This window comes from Protomyctophum parallelum, assembly GCF_964188405.1.
Source record: "Protomyctophum parallelum genome assembly, chromosome: 16".
Taxonomy (NCBI): domain Eukaryota; kingdom Metazoa; phylum Chordata; class Actinopteri; order Myctophiformes; family Myctophidae; genus Protomyctophum; species Protomyctophum parallelum.
In genome coordinates, this window is record NC_139711.1 from 30158112 (window position 1) to 30180986 (window position 22875).

General features: G+C 44.1%; 2 protein-coding genes across 2 annotated transcripts in view; one reads left to right on the forward strand and one right to left on the reverse strand.

Moving 5' to 3' along the window:
* Positions 1 to 5963: 5963 nt before the first annotated feature.
* fgf20b (fibroblast growth factor 20b) lies at positions 5964 to 8707 on the reverse strand. Its single transcript, XM_083785529.1, has 3 exons — positions 7922 to 8707; positions 7531 to 7634; positions 5964 to 6393 (listed from the first exon to the last, which is right to left on the reverse strand). The coding sequence occupies exons 1-3, from the start codon at positions 8265 to 8267 to the stop codon at positions 6148 to 6150; spliced, it is 696 nt and encodes a 231-aa protein (XP_083641655.1). The 5' UTR covers positions 8268 to 8707; the 3' UTR covers positions 5964 to 6147.
* Positions 8708 to 9584: 877 nt separating this feature from the next.
* Positions 9585 to 22875, forward strand: part of LOC310873891 (calcium uptake protein 3, mitochondrial-like) — a 32574-nt gene continuing 19283 nt past the window's right edge. The window contains exons 1-4 of the mRNA XM_083786449.1: positions 9585 to 9921; positions 11800 to 11935; positions 18754 to 18788; positions 19763 to 19841. Of these exons, the coding sequence (XP_083642575.1) occupies positions 9628 to 9921; positions 11800 to 11935; positions 18754 to 18788; positions 19763 to 19841 (544 nt within the window). The 5' untranslated portion in view covers positions 9585 to 9627. The remainder of the gene's footprint in view (positions 9922 to 11799; positions 11936 to 18753; positions 18789 to 19762; positions 19842 to 22875) is intronic.

The window sequence follows — 22875 nt, forward strand, 5'->3', positions numbered from 1 at the left end:
ATGAGAGGGCCTTGTTAAAACCCGTGGCGGAAGAAGTACTCAGATTTATTTTACTTGAGTAAAAGTAGGAATACTGCAGTGTAGAAATGCTCTGTTAAATGTGAATGTGCTGTATTCAAAACTTTTACTTGAGTGAAAGTGCAAAAGTATATGCATCCAAGTACCAAAGTAGCCTAAACGCACCCACTTTTCAACAGTTGTCAAAAGCGAACTATAAAGAAATAGGGCATAAGTGGTTAATTACGTTTTGTAATAATAATCTAAATCTGCTAAGTAACTAATAAATAGAAAGTATACAATATTTCCCTCTAAAATGTACCGGAGTAAAGTACTCAAGTAAAGTAAGAGTACCTCACAATTGTGCTTAAGTGCAGTACTTTAGTAAATGTACACAGTTACCTTACATCACTTGTTAAAACCCACAGAGAGTAAATGCCCTGGCTTTCTATCCCCTTCAGCAACACCTAAACTTTGTTGTTTTCTGCACAGGTCTCCATGGAGACCCTGCAAACACTCAGGCATATTTTCCACAGTGGAGTTGACAGCTCGCGACGTGTGGTGTCAGTAAATCAGGTATGCACGCCTAATTGCCGTTTGCGGAAGGGCAGACCACAAAATCCTCTTTGCTATGACATTAAAACTGATTTAAGGAGGAGCACAATATGCAATGCATGTGCACCAAACAAGTGCCAAGATGATTTTATTCAGCCAATAAAAAGTAGGTGGGTGGGTGGATGGATGGGTGGGTGGATGGATGGATGGATGGGTGAGTAAAAGGATGGATAGGTAGATGGATGGGTGCATGTAGGGTGGTCTCACGTGGTCAGACCTATACCATCTTACGTCATTAGTTCCAGAATAAGTGTCAGAATAAGGTTTGATACATGGTACGTCGCATGACTTTCGACCTACAACTCACAACATGTCACGCATGTGACACATTGTGAGTTCTTAGATCAGCCAGCGTTTGGCATGTGACAACGTTGTGCGACGAAGCATGAATCGGTTCTGTCTACTGTAGTTGTACAGATTATTATTTAGAATTGTTTAGACTGATGCTATAGGTTCTTAGTTTACTCATGATCCTAGTTTACTGAGGCACTGCACTGTCTCTCTGCATTCGTGTTTACGTTGCTTATTGCAAGTCGCTCTGATTAAGAGCGTCTGCTAAATGTCTAATATAATAATATATGTTAATGACGTTTAGAAGATTTAGAACACTTTACTGGGGTCTTTGTGTGTGTAATACGTGGTTTTAGATATTTTAGATTTTAGCAGTGCATGTCCATGATGTCATGGACACTGGGCTTACTTCCTTCCTGTACTACAATTCCCATAATGCTCCTCCTTGTGGATAGGGGAAGGGCTGTCTTACTGAGACAACATGTACCGGTAGTAGAAATTGTTCTAAATCCTCTCAACGTCATTAACATAATTTTGCAAAAAAGGGTGAAGTGTCCCACGTTTAACAAGTCAGCATGTCCGGGTTTTGCTAGAGAAAAACTCAGGTAAGCCTCTGATTGGCTGAGCTGTAACTGAAGTTGGTGGTTAAGGAGGAGTAACGTGGTTGGTCAATATATCAGTCACATCAATAGTTCTGCTGTTCAATATATCTACTGTGACACTAGAATCTGATGGAGCGGGGCGATGGACGGACAACAATCGTAATATTTATTGCAGTATTTCTTTATATCTGAATATATCTCTGGACATGAACCTTTCAGGGTGTAAAATGCTATACTTACACTTCTACAGTAATCCCTATAAACAGCCTCACAGCTCATAATTTGTGAGCATGGCAATTTACTTAAGAAATAAACACACAACAAAGAGCCTGAAACCAATAGTTGCAGGATTCAAATGACACAAAGAGGTGCAGACAGCGTCCCTTAGCAAACACACTGTTAGAACCACGCACAAACGCACATCACGCACACACACGCATGCACACACGTGCGCGTACACACGCATGCACACACGCACGCGTGCAGCGCTGTTAGAAGTGGCTGTGGCTTTAGAACAACAGGTGAGTGTTGGCACCGCCCCTGTCTTCCTCAAGCCAGCCTTTCTAAATATAGAAATTATGCTCTCTGATAATTGGGGCCAGACAACAAAGCGTCCTGCTCCTACTGCTGCTATGAGCTGGCTTCGCCTCGCCACATCCCCGGCCGACAGACATCAGAGTGAGGGAACACCTGCACCCTCTGACTGGACTGTGAAGAGAGACATGGAAGATCACTGACTTCCACACCTGCTTTGCAGACCCAGGATGCGCACGCACGCACGCACGCACGCACGCACGCACGCCTGTATTACTATACTGGTGATGAGGGCATCAACATTTCAGAACGCCACTTTTAGCTCACGCTCACAATGCGTCGCATCCCTTTTTAATCCATTTCCCTTGTGAGGACCAGAAAAATAATTTCCTCACAAATGTCTGTTTCTCAAATTGTTCAGTACTTCTGCAGATATTTCGCCCTCTCACACACACACACACACACACACACACACACACAGCGCATCAACGCTTGTCGGTTAGGTTTCCTCAAGAGGCCTTTAAGGCCGCCGGCTGGCTGAGGAGGTGATGAAAGTCAGGGAGGTCCATTAAGTGTGTGAGATGGCCCCCGGAGTGGGAGCGGTTGAGGGGGGTTGAAGTGTTTTCAGCGAGGAGGAGACCACAGGCACAGTGTGCAATGAATGCATGCACAGAGGGAAACAAAAGCAACTGTCTGAGACCAGCTCCACTCCAAAACATCACCAAAGAGCACTTCTGGGCATCAGGTGTCACACGTCACGATTTCTGACCTTCAAAATGAAATTGTTGGTTGGGGGGGGTTGTGGGTGCATTCACACAATGTCTGTCCGTCATGAAGTGAATGGCTATTGGTGAGGAGTCTTGGTTTGAAATGTTAAGTCAGTTTGTGCAGGAAATTACTGACTCTTAACCTTTTCAATTTCAAGGACCCCCACTTTGATATGAATTAGGGCAGGCCACGGTCCCCCAATTTGATCAAATGTTTTATCTTTAATCTACACTGTAAAATCCTTAATGATATTTTAATTAACAAATCCATCCAATCCAAATTCTATTTGTACACCAACTAACTAACAAAATCCTAGTTGATGGAACAACTAACAAGTAAATTAATCCTGGTCCCTCTCAGAAGAACCCTGCAGAAACAATGCTGATGACACTCCCTAGCCAAGGGAGGAGAGGACAAAATAGAGCAAGGAACCATCAATACGACCCTGATTATTATTGTGCCAGTTAGTGTGTTTTGGTTATTAGCCGCAACACTGAAAGGCTAAAGACTTATGAATTAAGATCTTTTATTCTTTTGAATAACAACAAAAACTGTCTTTTGCATGTTGTAACCACAATGCGTGTGTTTACGTATACGTGGTGGACGGAGGGGAGGGGGATGTACGCCGCGAACAACGCAGGTTATAATAGACGCCTGCTGCTGTCATTAATGGAAGCAGAAGGAAGAGGTGTTGATGTTCAAGGTGTTCAGGTGGGAAAGTCCCCACAGTATCATACGACCAGGGAGGGAGAGAGTTGGCAGCACGGGAGACTTCCCATATCAAGACACCCGCTGGCTAACCATCACACAGATGCTGAGATCACAGGCCAGGGCTTTCATGCTTCAACACAGATCTCCTCCCAAGCGTAGAGGAAACTGTACAGAGATATATAAGATAGTGTTCTTTCAGTAATCACCCAGCTTCGGCTATTGTTTAAGGATCATAAGGCTCCGCAACCTCAGAATCCCATGTATCGTCCTCCGTGACATTCTTTTCTTTTGGTTGGTTGAGCGTCTCCATGCAGGCACTTAACATGCTGTATCTCTGCTCCCTTTGAGGACAAGGGCCCCTATAAATATGTTGGGCCCATCAATGGAAACACAGGGGATGTTGTAAGACAATCTCACTGTGAAACCTTTTCCACAACGAGGATTGGAGGACACAGCCTTTAATGCATTTAAGCCAGTGGTTCTCAAAGTGGGGTCTGGGTACCAGGGGGTCCCCAGCTATATGTGTTATATAGCATCAAAATCGGTTTAACCGGCCTGGGCCATGGCTCAATGGTCCAGGCACCGTGGCTGGTAATCCAATCTGGCAGTGTGCCGCAGGTTCGATCACGGCCGATTACTGCATGTCTTCCCCCCCATCTCTCTCCCCATTTCCTGTCAGCCTACTGTCTGTCCCTCCATAAAGAAATGTAAAAAGAAGAATCGGTTTAACCACTTTAACCCTAAATACATTGGCTATTTGAAAATAGCTGACCTACAAGGTCACAAGCTCATAGATCTTCGATCTCCAAAATATCTAGATTTCTTTTTTTATGTAATCTTGTAGTGTGTGGGTCCCTGGCACAACATATTTAATTTTCATATGGGGCCCGTGGCCAAATCCATATCAATTTGGGGGTCCTTGTCATGAAAACATTTGAGAACCACTGACTTAAACTATTGGCAAGATAAGCTTAGAAGTCAAAGAATACAAAAGGTTTGCGTGTCCAGAGATGTTCCGGCCACCTTGACGTTCATTGTTTAATAGCACTTTTTCAGTGAGTCTATCATTTTGAAACTGTCAACAGAGATTACTTAATCCTTATCGCTGTGACCTCCAGTTTTATACAGCTGCCAAGTGGCTGGGCTGGGAGTTAAAGGTCAGTTTTTATTTGGCCCTACATGTGTCACTGTGAGGCCACTACATTCAGAGGACTCCGAGGGAAAGCTTTGAAGTTTTTATGCATGCATGGGAACTCCGTCTTGTCTCTCAGCGTAATGGGAATCATAAAGAAGGACAACATTGGTCTCGTAACTTGGGTTTATACGTTTGAACTCACAGAATTTGAAAGACAAAGCGAACCATCAGAATACACGTTACTTTCAAAAAATCTGCTAAAACTCTTTAAAATTACACAGTTCAAAATGCATAGCTTAGCTGGGGGTGCAGTACCGGTGGTGAACAAAATCACAACAAAATCTTGTCAAATCAAAAGAAAGCAACAACAACCTGATATGTCTTCCATTTCAAACTCAAGTTCAGAGATAGTCAGCATTCTTTTGGTGTGTTTTATTGTTAGAGGACGACAAGCTACGTCTGTCTTTAGCTTGATTCTGTTCTTAAATAACATGTAACAGATGTCATCAATCATGACTTTTGATTATAATTACAATGTCCAAAAAATGTAATGAGTCCCTGGCCGTCCCCACAGGTTGTATAATATATATGCATCTGGGTTGAGCCGGGCGTCTTTTTAAAATGTCTGTGAATACATATTTGTCTGGATATAGTCATGACTTGTGGCGCCAGATTATGTGTGAGAAGGCTTTTCTCAAGGATAAAATACATTTGTCTCAGTCTTTACATATCACTGATACAATTCCTAGTGGTTTTCTCTATGCTGTATGTGTTTAACTGCAAAAATATATTCTCAAATAAATAAATATATATCATAAATATGTGTATCTAAAAAAATGTAATAAATTAAAAAAAAACGTTACATTTTGCTCTTTTCAAGCAACTCTAATCACAGGTAAAAGAAAAACATGAATTCCTTCAAAGTCCTTCGGAACAAACGGCAGTCACAGCAGTCAAATAAAAATACCACTCCAGTGATGGGACAGATTCCCATGGTTTCCATGCCAACTGAGAATCTGTCCAACAGACGCATCTGACCCCGGCGCCTTGGCTCCGTTTGCCGTGCAGCATCTCTCTCTCACTCTCTCTCTCTCTCTCTCTCTCTCTATCTCTCTCTCTCTCCATGCTCTTCTCCTATTCCACACAGGTACTCTTGGGGTCGGCAGGCCTCTGAAACAAACGACCCCCTCATGCTTTGGCGTGCAGGTTGACAATGTCAGACATTCTAGACTGTCTTCCTGGCCGCTGAGAGATTGGCCCATGCATTCCGAGGAGAGGCCTCCCTCCTCCTCCTCCCGGAACCCTGGCCCCCTCCGGTGGCTTTACGGTACAGAGTGGGCTCACCAGCTCCACTGTCCCCCCCCCTAGCCGGGAGAGCCGCTGCCGCATCCCGGTAGGGTTCCACCTCTTATATCCGCTCGCCCCGTCAGGGCTGTAAGCGTTAGCAGCTATTCCTGTTCCTGACCCAGACCAGCGCTGGTTCTGGAACGGGCCTCAGCTGTGGCCCAGGATGTCTCTGTACAGCTCCGGCACGCGCTCCGGGTCCACGGGCCGCGGCAGGAAGTGGGTGAATTTTTGATGCCGACGGGACTTGGCCCCATCGCGCGCTGTCCCGTCTTTGTTCAGCGCCACAAAGTAGCGCGTCCCCTTGTCGCCGTGCTTGTACAGGTTGGACGAGTAGGTGTTGTACCAGTTCTCCTCAAACTGCTCCCGGAAGACACACTCCGCCGTCAGCTTCTCCTGAGAGGTGCACAACAAAATTAATACGTGATAATATACAGTCAGTGTGTATAATAATAACCTACACTTCACTGGGACTCGACCGTAAGTTGTGAAGCATGACTTTTCAGAATGTGCATTCATTTGTTTCAATGTTTTCCTGTTTAGACAAATGATTTATTCTCCATCCACAGTCTACCAGTGGAAAATGTTGTTCATAGCAGATCTACAAGTGATTTATTCTCCATCCACAGTCTACCAGTGGAAAATGTTGTTCATAGCAAATCTACAAGCCTATTTCCTATTTTCAGCTAACTCTCTCTCTCTGGTGTAGAGCAAAACACTATAGCAGATCTAGTATAGAGCCCTGGGGGACCCCAGTCAACTAAGTACATAGGGCTTATGTGGTTAAGACTGAGTGATAATTCACTGCATGACGGTGTCGCTCACCCAAAACTGATTTTCAAGCTAACAACGATGTTAGCTTGACAGTAGGCTACAGTATGATCTTTTTTGTTGAGTGCATGACACGGGTGTGTTGAAGTATATCGTCTCTGTCATGCAGGAACCTCTTATCTGCATGTTCTAACTTTTTGTGTTTATTTTGTAAATTAATGCCCTACTTAATCATATTATGCGTCAGTAGTACGTTTACTACAATAAGTACTATAAGTAACAATTTTGAGGCGCTTTTACTTTATGTGAGTATTTCCAAATTTCTATACCTCATACATTCCACTACATCTTGGAGGCAAATAATGTCATTGTACTCAATTACACAATTATTTGAAAGCTTTAGTTAGGCTACTATTTACTTTTCAGGTTTTGATAATTATTACAAAACATACTCAACCAATTAAGCCCTGTTTTACACAATGGCTATTCGGAAATTGCCTACAAGCTCATAATACACTGCCTCACAACGCATTGTGAGCTTCTGGATCGAAAAGGTTGGACACATTTTGAAAAAACGTTACCAGTTTTACTTTGGTATACATTAAGTATATTTTGATGACAATACTTTTGTACTTTTTACTCGAGTCAAGATGGGAAAGCATGACTTTTACTTGGAGCACTTCTACATTATATTGTAGGCATACTCTTACTCAAGTAAAAGTACTTACGTAAAAAAGAGTAGGCTACTTTTGGTATACTTACAGATCCATACAGCTCTCCTTTGTCATTCATACCCAGGTACAATCCACTGTCCACTCCTCGAATGCTTATCATCCCCACCGCCAGGCTTATGAATTCCAAAATACCTGCAGAAGAATACAGCGGTTGTTCTGGATGTATTTTCACAAGGATGAAAGACTGCATGTCCATGTAGGCTGGGCGAGGAGCCCCATCCAAAACCATTTCACAGCAGGGAAGCACTTTGTTGTTGCAATAAACTGAAGCTAATGAATAAGTAGCCTAAAGCTGAAGGGGAACATTATTTTATAGGCTACGCCAAATATTAAATAAATACATAAATATATAACAACAATAATAATAATAATAATAATAAATTGGATTTAAACGATTTAAGCTATTTCTAAAACATTACCAAAGCGGCTGTGGTCCTTCCTCGTCCCCTGCACTGTGCCGTCCGGCAGTATTTCCAGGTGAAAGCCAGTCCTGCAGTACAACTGTCTCCTCCTCAGGATCCCCTTCAGATGCATTAGATCCGCTGCGGTGCTGCGGGACAGCCTCTCCCCGGGGATGAGGTGCTCATACCCGGGGAGCAGTGACGCGCCGCCACCGCCTCCGCCGCCGCCACCGCCACCACCACCACGACCACCGTCCCCGAGCGCGCTCATCAGGAACTGGGACCCGAAGCCGAGGTGTCCAACCCCGGCATCCATGCCGTGCAAGAAGCCTCCAACTTCACCCAGAGCAGCAGCAGCAGCCATCGCCTCAAACCCTCCCTGCGCGTCAAGAGTCGGAGGAGGATACAGCGGATAAAGTTCAAGAGTGGATGTCCTGGATGTCCTTATGCCTGGTCGCCACTCGCCACTGTCACTTCACTGCATGTTTACTCCCACATGAGGTACTTTATAGCATGTCCTCCTCGTTGTGCAAAGGCAGACGGACTGCTCTGCGTTCTCCTTGGCATAAAACTCGCGATCGTGCGTAAAAAAGGGAGGAAAAAGAGCTCCACAATTGTCACCTCTCTACTGTCGTTACGTCTTCATCGGTGTACCAAACTGTCACACTGATGATGATGATCAGATGATAGCCCCCGTTTGATTCAACTCTGCTTGCGTCGCGTGTACCTGTGCATAGCGAGATGCGGGCAGCTCAGTCAGTGTGCGTCTACACAGCCGCGGTTTTCGTTGCGTTCTGCGGCTTAGGACCGTGTAGGACAGTGTAGGACAATCACAGTGTGGGACAGTCACAGTGTAGGACAGGTAAAGAGGTTTGTGTTGTAAGTGCAGAGGACAGAGGTGGCGCGAGGCAGGTGCAAAACCCACAGCAAGAGTAATAGGCGGGGCTGTCTGTCACTGTGCTCAGACCAGACTTGCCCCGGCAGAGAGAGAGAGAGAGAGAGAGAGAGAGAGAGAGAGAGAGAGAGAGAGAGAGAGAGAGAGAGAGAGAGAGAGAGAGAGAGAGAGAGAGAGAGAGAGAGAGAGAGAGAGAGAGAGAGAGAGAGAGAGAGAGAGAGAGAGAGAGAGAGAGAGAGAGAGAGAGAGAGAGAGAGAGAGAGAGAGAGAGAGAGAGAGAGAGAGAGAGAGAGAGAGAGAGAGAGAGGACAGACAGACAGACAGACAGACAGACAGACAGACAGACAGACAGACAGACAGACAGACAGACAGACAGACAGACAGACAGACAGACAGACAGACAGACAGACAGACAGAAAGAGGGTATAAGTGAGAGGGGCTAATAATCTTAGAGTATAACTCTATGCTAATAATAATGATAATATCAAATCTCAGTTTCACCTCGAAACCAAGAATCAATTCTCTAGCGAATTATTATTATTAAATTCTTCTTATTCTTCTTATTACCCTTCTTCTTCTTATTATTATTATTACCCTTATTATTATTATTATTATTATTATTAAGCACGCGCGCGCGCGCACATGAAACACGCACGCACACACACACACACACACACACACACACACACACACACACACACACACACACACACACACTATACACAAACGGCAGTTCTCGCGATGGAACAGCCACCCCCATAGCTCCAATAGCGCCACTCTCCCTCCTTAACTCAGCTGTAACTTGAACACAACAACATAAACAACAAGCATGTCTGCCGCTGCTGCCGTGCGCCGGTGGCTCGTGTCCTCATTTAACAACAGCATCCCACAGACGGTTCGGAAACAGCAGCACGCGTCGAGTATAAAGACAACAAGGAAGTGGAAACTGGTGGCTGCTGCTGCTGCTGCTGGGACGTGCGGTACAGCCTGTTATTATTATTATTATCATCATCATTCATGTGAAGGTGGTTCTACTAGCCGCTTCGGACTGAAGCGGCATGTCGAGGCTCGGGTTCTACAACATCTGCCATTGCCATCAGTTTCTGCTGCTGCGGCCAGTAAGGTATAGAGTGCGATATTTTTGCTGACGACGAGACAGTTCAAAATATTAAAACGCTGATATTTTTACTGTATGATTAGGCTCTATCGTTTCCTACACACGTGGCTGTACATGCATTTATGGGAGCTATCCACGACCTTTGGTGCTGAAAGGGGGAAACGACCCAAGGCGTGTAGCCTACAGTAAGGAATATGTACCACGTGACTTCATTATTTGCATAACAGTAACCAAAACTCATGCAGTCTGCAAAAGCTGCGAATTTATTTTTGTTTTATTTGCAGGCCTATGTTTGCCAACGAGGGGGAATATAGATTTCCACCAGAAATAAATAGAGGATCTATTTTTTTCATTTTTTTTTCATAGATCCTATAAATAGACAGACAGACAGTCCTATGGGACCTTTATTGATCTCATGGGAAGTAAATCACATATTTCTTCTCGTCACTATGTGAAATTTGTCCCATCCTAACTATTAGGAGCAGTGGATGATAATTGAATACATTGATACCTAACTTTTAGATGCAGTGGGCGCTGCCGGGAGCATTTAGGGGTTAAGTGTCTTTCTCAGGGCCATTTGGACACATAGGCGGGGCGGGGCGGTGAACCATGGACCTTGTGATTTCCTGACAACTCTCTACCCACTATGGGCAGCCCCTGGTCTGTTCAGCTACAGACTATACCAGTGGTTCTCAAACTCTTTCATGTCAAGGACCCCCAAATTCACATTTATTTGTCTGCTGATCCCCATCTTTAAATGTTTTGTGCCAGGGACCCCCAGAAGAGAAGATTTGTGTTAAAAAAAGCTAAATGTTATCCAGAATGTTTCAGCGGGCCCCCCAGCCAAATCAGTTAAAATATCAAAATCAGCTTAACCGCTTTAACCGTAGATTCATTTGCCATTTGAAAAAGCCGATCTACAACACGTTTACGATGTTTCGCTAAGCCTTGAGCTTGTAGATATAACTGGAAAGAATTTGGAATATTTCGTAAACATTTTAACAGCGCAAAACGTACATGGGCATCCCCTGGTACAAAAGTCATTCCGGGTGGGGGATTCGCAGGAAAATACATACCAATTTGGTGGTGCTTGGTGTGGAAAAGGTTTTGGAACCACTGCATTACATGGTGTAATTGAACTTGACTGGGGACTAGAAGAGGCAGTCAGGAATCCATGGACATAAACGGGGAACTGGACGCACAGGGACTTGGCCAAGGGAGTGACATTTGAGGAGACGCAACGGGGGGTGGGGGGATGGGGGCCTTAGAGGGACTTAATGGTTAAGCAAGAGGGGGGCACACATTCCCTGGGCGTTTGCTATCCATGCCCGGTTGAGCTGGCATCCTGCCACCTCACAGAGAGATGGACTCTGTCTTCACCCGTCCAGCCTTCAGATCTGCTCTGGGTCTAAACATTTGTAGGGACATTATCTGACATAACACGCAGCCAGTCCCATTACTGGACCCAAAGCACTGCAGGCCTCTTTGTTGGGTCCATGTGATGTGATGTGATGTGATGTGATGGAGGCTTTTCGTGACAAGAGAAGCCTTACTTTGGGTTTTATGAAAAGTGGAGTCCATCTTTCAGGGTGTATTATCGCTCCTGAAATGCTTTTGCAATGTTTCATAAAGTGTGTGCGTGTGGTGGTTCAAAAGTGTGTGTGTGTGTTTCTGTCTGTGTATGCGTGCATACATTTCTCACATCTTCTCACGGAATATGACAAAATGATGGAACCCATTGGTGCACGCACGTACCGACAAATATACCCACTTCTTTACATCTGTAAACCTGTGATGTGACAATAAAACCTAAATATTGAGAGTGTGTGTGTGTGTGTGTGTGTGTGTGTGTGTGTGTGTGTGTGTGTGTGTGTGTGATATCAGGTTGTGGATGATGGAGAGACACACATGTCTGCTCATGAGAGAAGGTTCTATCAGTTCTGCTCCGTGGAGTTAGAGGGTCAACTCTACATGACTCCACTCAACTTCATCGAGTCTGTCACCATGTCCCAACCCAAGGGTGAGTGTCACCATGTCACAATCCATAATTTTTTATGAAATGATCCATTATGGATTTCTAATACATTAAATCATTCGGTATGTCCAAAGACCCAAACTGTTACTATTTAGGATTAAAATAGCAAAAGTAGCAAATTGACAAGCAAAAACAATGTCATTTCGTGCCGCATTTTGAGCTTGTGGAACTTTTGATACTTTTGTGTGATTCTGTAGAATGATCATAATTTACCAAAAAACACAAAAAGTTAGAATATGGTGATACGGTGAGCAACTTTATGATGGTAGATGATGTTCAAAGTGTTGGTGTTCTCTCATCTCTGCTGGATGTGGACAAAGTTGCTTATTTTAGGAAGATACGCCATCCCACGCTTTGCCACTAGGTGCAAAGCGTAGTAGTCCTAAGAGGAGGTACACTATCATATGAGATCTGGTGTCAGATCTCACAAACATCCTATGATTACTGTTGCTAAATGCTAGATCTCACAAAAAGTAGATTTTCTCCTGTTTTGTCTCTTTGAAAAAAGCAATTTTAGTGTCTGAAAACATGTATGGAATGGGTCCAATATTTAATTCAGTGACCATGCATGGGAATGGTCAGACTCAGAAGCTGTGTTCACGTTCAAGTTTCTCCCATTGGAAACAATAGACTTACAACCTACAGTACTTCTGGTCTCTTAAAAAGAGGTGACCACCTACATCATAGAGTAAAGCGGAGTCTTGCTTTTCTATTGTTTGTCTTGGGTGTAGAGGACAGGAGTTGAACTATTAATCAGATGTCAGTGAGGTCAGATGTAGAGTTGCTGGCCGGTTCCATATATGCAGATCTAGTATGTCAAACCATGTATGGCTATCCAGGGTTTGATGAGGTCAGTGTCGTGATCTTCATATTATGAAGATAGGTAGCTCCACATATATGTGTTGTACCAACTTGGTTCATTTGCAAATGTGACTCGTGTCGCGGCAACCGCGTCGCAGGGTGGCGGTGGCTCAGGGGTAGAGTGGCTGGATGGTAACCGTAAGGTTGCCAGTTCGAACCCAGACTCCCCCAGAGTTACTGTCAAAGTGTTCTTGAGCAAGACACTGAACCCCTAATTGCTCCCGATGTGATGGTTGGTGCCTTGCATGGTTTCCGCTGCCATCGGTGTATGAATGTGTGTGTGAATGGGTGAATGTAGCTCTGGTCCATAGCCAATGCTTCTATGATTCTGCCCTGCATTGGCTATGCTACTTTCGTTGTAAATCTCACATGGAACTCAGACCAGCCTCTCCTCTTTAGCGTATTTAAAAAGAACGTTTTTGCTGCTCACCAAAACAAAGGCGGGTTGTGTCATTAGAAAGCCTACTTTCCTTAGTGGACGTACTCTGAGCCCCCAACCACACATATAAACGATACTTCTTTTGGCTGAGGGAAAATATTCTCTATGAGACAGTTCTCTTGGCAATATCGGTAGAGGGCGCATTGGAGTAACTAAGTATTTTTTTCCGGTGGAAACAAAATCCCTTTTTCGCCAAAAGGTACCGTTTATACGTGTGGTGGGGGGTTTAGAGTGCGTCCACTAAGGAAAGTAGGTTTTCTAATGACACAACCTGCCTTTGTTTTGGTGAGTAGCAAAAACTTTTTTTTAATTTACGCTAAAGAGAAGAGTTAAAAGCGAAAGTATGCAGGGCAGGATCATAGAAGCATTGGCTATGGACCAGAGCTAGGGTGAATGTAATGCACAATCTCTGTAATGTGCCTTGGATAAAGGCGCTATATAAATGCACCATTTACCATTTTACCATTTACCAACCACACTGGTTATCATGAGCGAAAGAATTGTAGTTTGATGATTATTGAACTTTAGCACACAGGCATCGGAATACTGGTCAGGGTATTAAGTCCAGGCTCAGATTGCTTAAAAGCTGTCGTTTATTTGGATGGCATGCAACATTAACAGATATGGTGGTGATGAGTGGTGATGAATGTAACGGTGGAATTGATGGTTAACTGAACAGGAAAGGAAAGGTAGTAACAATCAGTACCAAACAAAGGCATAAATAACTAGGGCATAAACTAACATCAAATAAGCAACATCCAATAAGCAAATACTTCAAATCATAAACAAAAGTAATAAATAATCATAAAGATCATGGAACAAACTAATCGTTTAACATTACAGGATGCATCGAATAAACAGGGTCTTCTCACAACTTCATTATATAAACAACATTACAGGGTCTCAACACAAAAGATACAGTATGTATGACATATGGAGACAGCTATATGGAGTGTGTCATGAAGCGTGATATCATCATTTTTCGACTGCAGTCGAGATCATGGATTTCACAATGCCACGCCAGACTTTCCGGTCTTTCATTGCCATCCCCAGTTCCTGCTTACTGAAGCATGCATGTGTCCCTAGCGATGACATCAGGGAACGACAGTTTTCTACCTCTGGTCTGCTTTGAGGCAGGATTCCAGAGAAGAAAGGACGATACGTTATAACCTCATGATCAGCTCTGTAGCAGTTGCCGGCAAACTGTGTTCTTCTGGATCGGACTAGTGAAGAAACATGGGGAAGGTTGCCGTATATTAGATTTGTATACCTATATATAAGTAAAGTAAGTAGCCTTGCCGAGCCATGAGGCCTGAGGCCCATAGGGCAGGAGCCTATCTCCTGTTTCTGTAGCGTGAGGCAGCTTGATGTACAAGTACACACCCTGGACATGACGCTAGTATGTCGCAGGGACTTACCCCCAATCCAACCCTTGATGCTGAGTGTCAAGCAGGGAGGCACTGGGTCCCATTTTTAGAGTCTTTGGTATGACCAGGCCGGGGATCGAACCCGACCTCCCAGTCTCAGGGCGGACACTCTAACCACAAGGCCACTTGGTATATACCTATACATATACCTATATATACCACGCCGTATATTAGACAGAGGCATGATGTGTCGTGACGTGTCACGAGGCATGACCATATATGGAGGCGTAACGTGATACGACACCACAATACTGATGGGAAACTGAAGGTTTTCATAGTAACTGCGACCTACCGTCGCAATAAAACAAATTGACATAATCAGGGAAAGTAAATGTAAGTCCTCAAAACTGTACTTAGACATAACGGTACCAGAGTAAATGCACTCATGTTACTTTCCACCACTACAGTCATAACACCTGCATAAAGATACACATCTTTACCAGCAGACTCTCCTTTATGGCTCATTTATGTGGCAACAAGCTCACAAAGACCCGCACACCAAAACAAGACGTGAACATGTGCCGTTCACCTTTGAATCGTACATATCAATTGTATGTTTACAGTTGGCTCGTTATAATTGATATCCTGTGACCTGTTAATAGTTTAGACGCGCGCCAGCATGTATAACGGGAATGTGAAGAATAGCATCCGTTCGTTTCTGACGCGAGCGTGTGAGGAAATAGCACTGAGTGTGGTGTTTTATGGTTATTGCTGTGGTTGTAAAAAGAGAGAATTGTTGACGTTTAGGAAGGCCTTGAACATGGCCATGTTATGGTTTCATGTCTGGTAAAAAAAAGAGCCATGTAGATTTAGGGATGCAATTCTGCAAATCGATTATTTTGAAGCGACGTTTCTGTTGATGACTTTTTCAATTAATCAAATAATAAAGAAGTGCTTTGAAAAACTATATATATATATACTGTATATATATATATATATTGTTGCTGTTGGGTGGAAACCATCTATGTCCAAATCTGTTCCTTTTTAATTATTATTTTTCAAACGGTTTAAAATAGTGTATAGCCAATCTATAAGCACACAATGACCCGCATCGTGAGGTGTTGTTTACGATTTATTTTTATCTTGCACAGATAACTAAGATAATTAATTACCTACATTACCATTTGCCCATTGAGTGCATGCATCGTGCGCAATGGTTTCTCAATAATCCGTTGCGTTTGAACATATTTCCTTAAGAATAACAAACACTCACAAGGTACATGCAGTAATCCTGGTCACTAAACTGCCGGGGCGCCTGATGGAGGGGAAAGGAACTGGTTGGAATAACGTGTTCCTTCCATGCGCTACGTCCAGCCAGGGAAACTCCCCCCTGTCAGGTGTAAAGGAGCAACTTGGACACTCGGGCATGAAGGAAGCATGAGTTCATGTCCGTTGCTCTCCCCTTGTCCCCCATATATGGGGACTAGGTTGGTGGAGGGTGTGTAGAGCCCAGGATCACATTAGATGATTGACACAGGGGTGAAACATGGGTTACAAAATTGTGGGATATAAAATAAAACAAAAAAACAAAAAACAATCACAAGGTAGCCTACTGCACAAAAATGGGTACTTCAGATTAATTTCTTATTACCGGTAATTACATAACGTGGCTCAGCTGACTGTTGAGGCAATACATTATAGTCTACTCATACAGCTTATACTGTAATAGATACAGGCAGTGTATTCCAGTAATCACGCAGCGGTCTGTGCGACCGAACATGCTCAAACATGTGGTGCAGGGCCCCACCCCAAGCGGTAGGCGGTCCTCCTTGCTCCGAAGCCGCTCTTGACACATTTTAAAACCCGCTTTACGCTCTATTCAAAATCCTTTCACTCTGCTCATAATATGCTCTGTTCCGGTCTTACTTTCACAATAAAGTGTCTCCCGTTTCCAATTCAGAGAGAGAGAGAGAGAGAGAGAGAGAGAGAGAGAGAGAGAGAGAGAGAGAGAGAGAGAGAGAGAGAGAGAGAGAGAGAGAGAGAGAGAGATTATAATGGACTGCAGTGTCATTGTCAACGGGTCACGATGTCCGATTTATATTTTCTGGTCTTTGTCATAAAATATCGGTCAAAATGTCTAGACTGATGCAACCTCTGATGTGTGTGTGTTTGTGTGTGTTACAGTATGACTATGATTAACAGTCAGATAGAAAAAGGAGTGTTCATTTTCTTTGAGTTCACCTTCCGCTGCGGGGTGCGGGCCCCGTCAAAAAAAGAAATTACGTGGTTAAATGTCTGAAAATACACATTAACACAAATCCAACATGATAGTGCTGTCAAACAAGTCTATGAAGCTATGAATGAAATCTATGAAAAAGGGCGTCCAAAACGGTAGAGAAATGACAGTTACCGTGGGGCGGTCCCTCTACTGTACCCTCTACTGTACTGTCACTGTACGGTACTGGCACACCCGAAAGAATCATATATACAGTTAATACTTGCGTGTGTGTTTGCTTTTTTCGTGCTGATACCCAGACACCCACCCAGCCAGCCAGCCAGCCAGCCAGCCACCCACCCACACACATAGCTCCACTCAAAAAACACCCTGCTTCATCTCTCTCTCAGCTAGGGGGTCCTTTGCCTGAAATACCAAGGGCTCTATCTTACACCGTGCCTTACCTGCTAGCACTGCCCGCCACCCGTGAATTACGCATTTAGCAGCAACCACTATCCGTAAACGGTATCTTGCGGCCACACTACCCACTATACATTATGCCGACTCCTTTATTTGTGGCTGGAGGCCGCTATCTTACCCAATGCTAACACACGTCTGGGAAAGCACACAACGGGTCCTCAGACCACCTGCTATGCCGATATAATTTGATAGAATTCACAACTGTAATGGACACGTCTGGAGTGGAGCTGCCTGGACACAGCAGATCATTCACATGCATGTCTCTCCTAGTTCTCCACGAATCTCTGATTCTAATTTCCTATAGTCAGCAGAAGTGTGTGTAAATTCCTTGTGTCAATTGTGAAAAGATGATAGTCTATTCAAAGAAGATGATATTTGTGCCATGCGCAATTGCATTCGGTCTGTTAAGTTTCATTTATTAATTGTGCATGAAATACTGTATGGATTACAATAACATTCTATATAATCAGTAACATCTACTGTAGGTGATATGTATCACTATCAAATATGGTTTTATTGAAAGGCAAATAAAGTATGAAACATACCTCAGGTGTCCAATGTTAGATCGCCTCAGTGTGGCGGACTCTTCCAGAGAGAGAGAGACACTAGCAACTCTCCTGGAAACACACAACAACCTTCTGTATCAAATAAATGTATTCCAAGGCAGCGACGCATCGCTCTTCCATGAGAGCCAAGATTTCACTGGGGGTAATGGGTATTGTATATTGGGTTGCGCAGTCTTCTTTTAGAGGTAATGGGGGACCGTGATTGGTTTCATTATTGTAACACACAAGGGATAAAGGCTGGTGTCCAAGACTTTCTTTTTACGGGGGAACGCCTCTTTTACGGGGGAACACAAGGGACTCTGATGCAAGATAGGGCCCCAAGTCTCTTTGCCAAAAGCTGGGTTTCAGGTGGTGAACGAGAGTACCAGAGTAAAGTTACTGTATTCCTTCACGTTGGTTCAGCACAGTGTCGACACCCACAGTCATCATAAGTCATTTCCAGTGTGTCAGTAGAGAGTAATAGTCATTGTTATCAGGATGGTCGTCATGTCATTGACCCCGCCAGGTGGCTCTTATCAGCGTTTATAGATCACTGGAATGCATCAGTGCTGCAATTACACACCTCATGTTGTTGATGCTGTGTGTGTACGTGTGCACTCTCTTTAGTGTTGCGCACGCACACACACACACACACGCACACGCATGCACACACACACACACACACACACACACACACACACACTGAGTTGCACCTGAGTTGTCTCTGTTGTACTTGGATCGCTTTTTTTTTTCTGTCTGCCCCCAATCTCTTTGCCAAAAATAGCCGATCTACAGGCTCAAATTTGCTACCCCCAGAATATGGATGCATGACATTCAAGTGGTTAAATGTACATTATCACCTGCTGCACTGACTGTTCATCCCTTGTTATTTCCAGGTAGCAGGTCATCATGGACGAGCCTCACAAGAAAGGTGCGTTTGTTGTTCTGTTGGACTGCATAGCTGTCTCTCCTATGTCTCACCTATTCATAATGAAAGCACTTAAAAAGTACAAGTTCATCACTGTTGAACTTGAGGAGAAGAGGCTCATCGTGTGTGATTACTACACCAGAATAGGAACGCTAGTGGTTAAAGGGGAATTTCACTTTGAAACATCGCTTGAAACATTTAGATATTTGTTATAAATTTTTATCAGACTGGTTTGCAGCCCCTAAAAGCCTGTGAATTAAGCCGGGCCAAGGGGAGTGTGTTTTCAATGAGTCTAACATGGTTAAAATGTAGTTAGTTAGCACAATCTATGCCAACCACGATATATCTCGTGTTTAGCTATTAAAAACCCTGCTGTGCCAAACACGAGAACACGAGATTTGATAAAAGAGTATTAATGAAGAATTCATTATATTATTTTTACTGTATTTTAGCATCCCGTCGCTGGGCAACGCTTCTATGGTGTGATGACGTCACACCATAAGTAAAAATCCGACCTCCCGGTTAGCATATTAGCCTTTCTATCGCTAGATCAATGATCAATGATCGCTACATGAATGACTCTAGCTCGAAAATGGCCAGTTACTACTTCCGGTTCACAGGGGCGCGGGTTCTTCTTCATGGCCTTTTGTCGTGCATTCTGTTCGCACTGGCGCCAGATTCCAGGCACTGGCGGTGGGATGATGGGATCTAATCGGTTCATGGAGGGGAGGATGTAGGGCCTTCGTACTTATCCCGGCCAACCTACTGCCAGGTGCCGCCTCAGCCCGTTGAAGTATGTGCAATGACCAATATCACCTTCCCCGCCCGGCTTTCATGCCCCGAAGGCCAATTGTGTTCGCATAGATGCCTGACAAATCTGTGATGAACCCACAACCTTCTTGGTGGTCGGCAGGCACCTTATCACTGCGCTACATGAATTCCTCTTTTAAGATGCTTTCTTCTCTCCCCTGTTTAAGGAATTGGAGAAGATGCTGGCGGACACCCCGGCTGTTTGCAAAGGATCATCCAACATGTTCAGAAACCTTCGTGAGCGAGGTAAATTAATCTATCTATGACATTATGTATTGACATACTGTATGACGTAACGCAGCTGCACAAATAAATCAGATTACCTAAGAAATCATATCCTTTAGGCTTTGATTTCACTTTCTCTTTTGTTTTGTTTTTTTGTGTCCCTGGATCCTTGCAGTGTTTTATATAATCCAGAACAAATCCAGATTGTTAGCTATATTTGCTATTTTTGAAACTGCAAAATCTTGAAAGATTGTATTTTTAGATTTTTCACAATGTTTGACCATATAATGACTCTCCAAATACCTTCAAACAAATAGCTCCAAAGCACAATACCTACTTGTAGATCTGCTATTTTCACAATATTTATCTGTGGAACCAAGTCAAACTAAATGTAATTTCTCAACTCCTACAATTCCAAGTACTTGTGAGGGTGGGGGTCCTAGTTCAAATATGATTATTGTGGGGGTTCCAAATATGATGATTTTGGGGGGTCACGGCCTGAGAAGGTGGAGAACCACTGCCGTAGATAGTAGCAGATTGTGTGTGTGTGTGTGTGTGTGTGTGTGTGTGTGTGTGTGTGTGTGTGTGTGTGTGTGTGTGTGTGTGTGTGTGTGTGTGTGTGTGTGTGTGTGTGTGTGTGTTCAAATGAGATAGTGGTGCATCTTCTCTCTCTCTCTCTCTCTCTCTCTCTGTTGCTTTAGCTAAGTGCCAACGCTGGGATGTGGGGGCTTTTAATCCTTGGCTGCTAAACGTTGCGGCTTTGTTGAGGGGAAAAAAAGGAGGACTGGATTGATCTGCGAACAAAGCTTGGCTTTAAGAGAATGAAGGAGCTGTTTGAACCTTGTTGTGTCGAGGCATGTCCCACCGGCCAGCCCCCAGTCGCCCCCCACCCCCGAACGCCACGGACATTATGAAGCTTTAAGAACGGCGTTGGATTACATCTCCGGGTCCGACAGCCACTCTGTATGAAGTGTTTCTGTGGAATCCATTGTATTGTCTAAATAACATCTACTTGGGCTGGTGGTGATGGTGGTGGAGGGGGGTGCTTTTCTCTCTCCCACAGTGAAGGTGTGTGGTATATAGAAGATGAGCCATGGTTGGAATCTTAAAAGTTATTTTTTCTCCTCCCCCCTCCTCTCCTCTCCTCTCCTCCTCGACTCCATTTGAGCTTTAGGAAAAGTTCTTTGAAGCCTCAGAGACGTGTTGTCACTGTCAGGCTTGTTCGTGTCAAACAGAGATGAGCGGATTGTTGCGTCTCGTCACGGCTGATTTTTAGATTAACTTCTCCACTTATGAGGCCGCACCGCTGTTCATCTCTGATGTGGATTTATGTCACGTTTGGGTGCCAGCTGGAGCTGCTATATCACTGTGTACAGCAGATGCCCCAACCATGCCAGGGTTTTGGGTTCCGATGCTGATCCTGATTTTGGAGTCCTAGACCACTCCTTATCTATATTTTAAACATGAAAGAAAGGAAGAAAGAAAGAAAGAAAGAAAGGTACAAGGTACAAAATATTAAAAAAAACATTTTGCTTTAAGAGTTGAGACGAAGAACCATTTAAGTCCATAATTTATCCTTACCCCTCCCACTAAAGTCCCATCTGTCATAACCCTTTATTATCCATAATTTATAAATGGCTAGGGGCGTATTCTCTCCTCCACGTCATCAGTGCCCATACCCGAGGCGGGGTTGGCGAAAGGGCCTTTCTGTGTGGAGCTTGCATGTTCTCCCCGTGTCCCCTAGGGTAGGTAGGTACCCCCACAAAAAACATGCAGTAATCCTGGTCTCTAAACTACCTCCTCCTGGCCAGCCGGGGCGCCTGATGGAGTGGAAAGGAACTGGTCGGAATAACGTGTTCCTTCCCCCGCTATGTCTGGCCGGGGAAACTCCCCCCCTGTCAGGTGAAAAGTAGCAGCTTGGACTCCTCATGCATAGAAGGTCAGTCCGCTGCCCCCCCCCCCCCCCCCCCCCCCCCCAGGTTGTCAGAGGAAGTGTAGCGCCCAGGATTACATTCGATAATTGACGCTGGGTGGAAAAAATGGGTTGCAAAATCGTGGGATAAAAATAATAAAATTGGCTAAACATTGGCTGCTCCCGATGTCATCAGAAAAGTCAAATAATGGCTGATATATTGTCTAAACCAATATATCGGACAGGCTCTAGCATATAACATGAGTAACACTCAGGCATCGTGCTGTGGCCTCCCTGCACAATGCACAGTGCTCTGTGCCTCTGCCACACATCTACAAACATGCATTTGTTGTCTGATGCGTTCTTCAGTAGACTTCGCAAACAAATTATGGAAACAGAGCATGCAAAAGATCAGTCTATCTTTGTTTATTCAGGGGGGGTATTCCTTTCAGGATCCTCTTAAAAAAAGAAGGAACAAAAAAGATCTCCCTGAAGCAAAACCCATACCTGAATCTTTTTCCCATAACACCTTGAGCAGTCACCCAGAACTATCTGTGCTTCAATTCTCTATCTTCTGCAGCAAAACAAAGGCTTGGGAATGCTTTCAGAGAGAGAGAGCAAGCGGCTAGGCGGCCGGCCCCTCCTCAGTCTGCTGAGATGAGCCTCTGACAGTTACTCTTTCCTTCTCGTGTGTGTCACATACAACAAAGGGGGCGGCGTGTCTAGGACACAAAGCCCGACACAAAAGCTAAATCAGGCGGTCTCGATCGGTGACAGATCACTTGAGAATGTTTTACACAGCGTTATCCAAACAAGAAGGTGATCAGAAGGCTGCAGGGCTTTGAATTTGTTTGGGTTTGTGTGCAAGATAGATCAGGCTGAGTTGTTAAAGCCTCTGTTTCTCTGTCAGAGAGGAGGGGAAGAGCACAGGCCATGAGTAAAAAAAGGCACCTTATAAGATGTTATCAGAGAGAGAAAGAGAGAGGCGGGGTATTCATTTGAGGCTCAAACCTTTTAATGTCAAGGACCCCCAAATGAACATGTGACACTATTTTTGAAGTATAAAATGGGTGGTTAATAATTGACATTATAGTCCAATAACATCATATATGACTCTGAAATGGACATACCGGTACTTTAAAA